Here is a 5,463-nt window from a genome sequence, read left to right as displayed (position 1 = left end):
ATGTCAGGCGCAAATGACAGGGTCACTGAGAAGAACTTCGTTGAGGAGCAATTCGATGAGGAAAATGTGATTTTAACACTGGTCCCAGTCACAGAACAAGAATATCCAATAGAAACAAGTGTTTCTTCAACTGCAGAAATCAAACAGGAAGTCTGCCTTCCTGAAACAAAACCTAATTGTAAAATACGACCCCTTCCCTTGTCGACCATTTTGCCTCCAATTAATAAGGTTTCTCAGGATACTTTGCAAAACTGGTGCCAACAATTTAATTTGAGTACTGATGGCCAGAAAATAGAGGTTTATTTGAGGCTACAGAAGCATGCATATCCCGAACAAAAATTTGATATTCCTGAAACATCTCAGGAGGCCAGATTGAAGCCAGTTTCCAGGAAATGGAAGGCAGTGGCCAATGCAGCAGGGCTTCAGGAAAGTCATAAGGTTAAAAGAGAGGAAGAGACTAACATGATTGAAGTGGTAAATTCAGCTCAGGAGTCCATATTGGCATCTTGGGCAAGGATCGCTGCCAGAGCCACTCAGCGCAAGGCTATGAACTGGTGTCCCATCCCTACTTCTGTGGAGGCCTTTTTGCTGCAAACCTCTGGTGTCAGGTGGTGTGTGGTCCATGGCCAATTTCTTTCTGCAGAAACAGCAGGCTGGGTTTGCCTGCAGTTCCATGCAGGTCAGACTTGGGTCCCTGACACTCCCAAGAGGATGATTTCCCTCTTCTGTTACCTGCCTGTATTTTTACACCCTCAGGACTAGAAGATAATATGTTATGCCCTGAATGTGTAAAAAGGAATAAGAAGATGATGAAAGGATTAATTATAACAAGAGAGAAAAAGCAATGAATGCACTGTAGGAGACCAAAAGGTGCCACCTTAAGCAATGTTGAAGTACTATTTTGATCTGAAGGCAATTGAGAAGAAACAGACAAAAAGTTTTCTGCTTTCCCACTATTGGCCCCCAAACAGGACATAAATTTGCAAATATTCCTCTTCCCTCCCAGGACAAGTGGTTGGAGAGCCCATAGGTAAATCATCACACAGCCTGATGAATGCTGGGCTGGTTTCTGACCGTCTTTCATTTTCAGTGTCTCCTGATCATTTGTGTCAGACTCAAGTATTAACTATATATATATATATATATATATATATATATATATATATATATATATATATTTTTTTTTAAATATATATATATATATATATATATATATATATGTATGTATGTATTTTAAGCAGAGCTGCTAGGTGTATGGGGAAACTGAGCAAAATAGTTCTTTTATGCTTCTCTTTAATATTAATTTTTTTGTGTGTGTACTAAGATTGAACCCAGGGACACTCTACCATTGGGCTATAACCCTAACCCCGTGCCTCTTTTTTTTTTTGTTTATTTTTTGGTACTGGGAATTTAACCACTGAATCACACCCCCAGCCCTTTTAATTTGAGACAAGTTCTCCCAAGGTTGCTTAGGGTCTCACTAAATTGCTGAGATGACCCTTGATCTTGCAATCCTGTCTCAGCCTCCTCTAAGTAGCTGAGATATAGGTGTGCATTATCTCACCTGGCTTTAATATTAACATGTCCTATTAGTGTTGTACATTCCTTAATTGATGAGTCAATATTGGTATATTATTAATTTTGGTGGTGGGTGGGGTACCAGGGATTGTACTCAGGGGCACTCAACCACTAAGCCACATCCCCAGCCCTATTTTTGTATTTTACTTAGAGACTGGGTCTCATGAGTTGCTTAGCATCTTGTTAAATTGCTGAGGCTGACTTTGAACTTGAGATCCTCCTGCCTCTATCTCCAGAGCCACTGTGATTACAGGCATGTGCCACCAAGCCCGGCCTATTATTAATTATTAACTACCTATTATTACTAGTTATAATGAATTATTATCTTTATGTGGCACTGAGGATCGAACCCAGGGCCTCACACGTGTAGTCAAGCACTCTACCACTGAGCTACAACCCCAGTTGTATATTTGGTTTCATGCTTTTTGTTGAACGTCTTATGATTTTGATCTGTGTGTGTGTGTGTGTGTGTGTGTGTGTGTGTTTTACTAGGGATTGAACCCAGGAAAACGCTACTACTAATCTATATTCACAGTCCTTTTTATTTTTTATTTTGATATAGGGTCTCAGTAAATTACTGAGGCTGGTTAAGTGTGGAGATACACATTTGTAATCCCCCAGAGACTTGGGAGGCTAGGTCAAGAGGATTGCAAGTTTGAGATCAGTCTCAAGAGCTTAGCAAGACCCTGTCTAAAAATAAAAAGAAGGAGTGTGGCACAGTGGTAAAGCATCCCTGGTACCCACCTCCCCCCCCAAAAAAAAGTTGCCAAAGCCAGCTTTGGATTTGCAATCCTCCTGCCTCAGTTTCCCAAGTAGTTGGGATTATGGCCCCCACCACACTGGCCACTGAGTAAGGTTTGACGTGTATCCAACATTCTGCATGATAATTCATAATTATCTAGGCCCTAATGCGCCATTCCTCAGTTCTACCTATTTTTTCCTCCCGCCAAGCCTCTATAAATCAGATCTTTTTACTGACATTGTAACTTTGCCCTTTTTAGGATGCTTTATATTTAGAATCATACACATGTATTTTAAAATAGTCTGAAATATGTATTCAAGGTCTCTTCATGTGTTCATGGATTATTTTTTTTTAGTGCTGAGTATATCCATCCTCAAGATATACCACAGTTCATATATTCATTCAGCTACCGAAAGACACCTTGGTTGCTTCCAAGTTTTGGCAGTTATGAATAAAGCTGCTATAAACATCTAAAAAAAAAGAAATATCACTGATACTCATTCTAAAAAGACAAATTTAGAACACTTTGTGCAGGTATAATGAAAGTAATAGAAAATGAATTTTAAATAATTAATATATAATTTAATTATATATATGTACAGGAAAGAGGTCATTTGGAAGTAGTAAGCACATATTAACAAAAAATATATACATTATTAAAATTCTGGGGAAATTTTGTTTGAATATTAAAGAAAGCAAACTAGAAGGAATTTTGAATTAACCTATAGCATATAATTTCGTGTCATCTAATATTTTTGGCTAGGAAAACCTTTCAAATGCATAAATCTAAGAATGTTTATCTTTTTCTGCTTTTGTGTATGTGTGTGTTGTGTGTGTGTTCTAATGCACATTTATTTAAATTTTCCTTCTTTTCCTATACAGATTTGATAAGGTTCACCAAAAAAAATAAAATGAAGAACCAATCAATGGAAATAGAGTTCATTCTGTTAGGACTGACAGATGATCCACAATTTCAAATTGTGATTTTTCTGTTTCTATTTCTCAACTACTCATTGAGCCTAACGGGAAACTTAATCATTATTCTTCTCACTCTACTGGATCCCCGCCTGAAGACTCCCATGTATTTCTTTCTCCGTAATTTCTCCTTTTTGGAAGTCATATTCACAACAGTGTGTATTCCCAGATTCTTGGTAACCATTGTGAATGGAGACAAAACCATTTCTTATAATAACTGTGTAGCTCAATTATTTTTTTTCCTTTTACTGGGAGTTACAGAGTTTTACCTCCTGGCTGCCATGTCCTATGACCGCTATGTCGCCATCTGCAAACCTCTGCATTACCCAGTCATTATGAACAGCAGAGTGTGCTACCTACTGGTGCTCAGCTCCTGGGCAACTGGATTCTTAATCATCTTTCCCCCTTTGGTCATGGGACTCAAGCTGGATTTCTGTGCTTCCAGAATCATTGATCACTTTATGTGTGAAACTTCTCCTATCCTACAGATCTCTTGCACAGACACACATGTCCTTGAAATGATGTCTTTAGTATTACCTGTGCTGACACTTGCGATCACGTTGGTATTAGTGATTCTCTCTTATGCTTGCATCATTAGGACCATTCTGAAATTCCCTTCTGCACAGCAAAGGACCAAAGCTTTCTCCACCTGTACTTCCCACATGATTGTGGTCTCCATGACATATGGTAGCTGTATCTTTATGTATATAAAACCGTCCAAAAAAGAAAGAGTGACTGTATCCAAAGGTGTAGCTTTGCTGTATACCTCAATTGCCCCTTTACTAAATCCCTTTATCTATACTCTAAGGAACCAGCAGGTGAAAGAAGTCTTCTGGGATGTATTACACAAGATTTTGTGGTTTTCAAAAAACAAAATTTAAGAACATGTTACAAATTATAAACTTAAAAACTGAAAACCAGTTCCATATATTTGTTATGATCATGTTTTTCTACCTCATCAGTTACTTCAGAAAGGAGATTCTCTTGAAAAGTTTTATGACTGTATTCCACTGTTCATTTTATTCTTTCTCACAAAGAATTTTGCTTTGCCATGGTAACATCCTTCAGTTTTTAAATCCAAACTGTAACTAATCTTTCCTTATAAAATAATAGATTCGCCAAAACATGACTTTTTGCATAAGTATACCTTGATGGATATAATTCATTAATTAATTCATCATGTCTTGTTCCAGACACTGGGTGGAATAAAATCCTTAGTTTTAAGAAGTTTTCATTACCTGAAGGACACATACCTATAAGCCAAATATTGTTGCACAGTGTGTGTAATTAGTGTTGTAATAAAAGTCTACAAAAATATTATGTTGTGGATCAGATAACTTCTATGGTATTTAAAAGATGAGGAATAATTTTCAGAAAAAAAGTAATAACCCTGCTAAAACTAAAAATATGTGTAAGGAAAGAAGACTGAGGTGCAAATAACACAAGACTATTAGGTAACTATATGCATTTGGAGGCAGTAAGACTAATGGTTAGAATAGGGTTTTGAGATATTTAATTTGGTTCAGTAAAAGTTTTACCATACACTTTCTAGAAAATAAAAGTGCATAAGTCATGCACTTTTCTTGCCTTAGTTTCTCCATATGTAATGTAGGAGAAATAAAAGCCATTCTCTCATTCAATAAAAATATTCTGTTGGAGTTGCTCTTTGAAGGATAACATTTAAGTTTGTGAAGAATTCAAGAATGTGCTATTTGATATGCTAATACAGGTACAGGCAACACTAAAGAGGTGCAGTAGGGTACAATGAGGCTTCAGAGGCTGAGGCAGTAGAATCATGAGTTCAAAGCCAACTTCAGCAAAAGCAAGGCATTAAGCAACTCAGTGAGACCTGTCTCTAAAGAAAATACATAATAGGCCTGGGCCTGGGGATATGGCTCCGTGGTCAAGTGCCCTTGAGTTCAATCCCTGGTACCAAGAAAGAAAGAAAGGAAGGAAGGAAGAAAGGAAGGGAGGGAGGGAGGGAGGGAGGAAGGAATCAAACAGATGGAAAGGTTAAAACATACAGGGGCCTATTAGCCAGAATACTGTTTTGGAATTACACCTAATGAATCAGTAATTTTCAAATACCTTTATAGTGATTAACTAGATAGATTTTAATTTTAACATCTTTTTTGTTTTCAATTGATGCATAAAATTTGTATATATTT

The 5,463-nt window shown here is 37.1% G+C and overlaps 1 protein-coding gene and 1 pseudogene across 1 annotated transcript; both read left to right on the top strand.

Moving 5' to 3' along the window:
- Positions 1 to 762, top strand: LOC114085931 (developmental pluripotency-associated protein 2 pseudogene; annotated as a pseudogene).
- A 2,469-nt stretch (positions 763 to 3,231) lies between these two features.
- Positions 3,232 to 4,176, top strand: LOC114087358 (olfactory receptor 6C6-like). The gene has a single exon (XM_027928794.2). It carries the CDS (start codon positions 3,232 to 3,234, stop codon positions 4,174 to 4,176), a length of 945 nt encoding a protein of 314 aa, XP_027784595.2.
- The last annotated feature ends 1,287 nt before the right edge of the window (positions 4,177 to 5,463 follow it).

The sequence above is a fragment of the Marmota flaviventris genome, chromosome 3 (assembly GCF_047511675.1).
Source record: "Marmota flaviventris isolate mMarFla1 chromosome 3, mMarFla1.hap1, whole genome shotgun sequence".
Classification (NCBI taxonomy): Eukaryota; Metazoa; Chordata; class Mammalia; order Rodentia; family Sciuridae; genus Marmota; species Marmota flaviventris.
This window is presented reverse-complemented; position numbering and strand designations above follow the sequence as displayed.

Coding starts and splice junctions, on each gene's coding strand:
- LOC114087358 (XM_027928794.2), top strand. CDS start 3,232: ATGAAGAACCAATCAATGGAAATAGAGTTCATTCTGTTAGGACTGACA.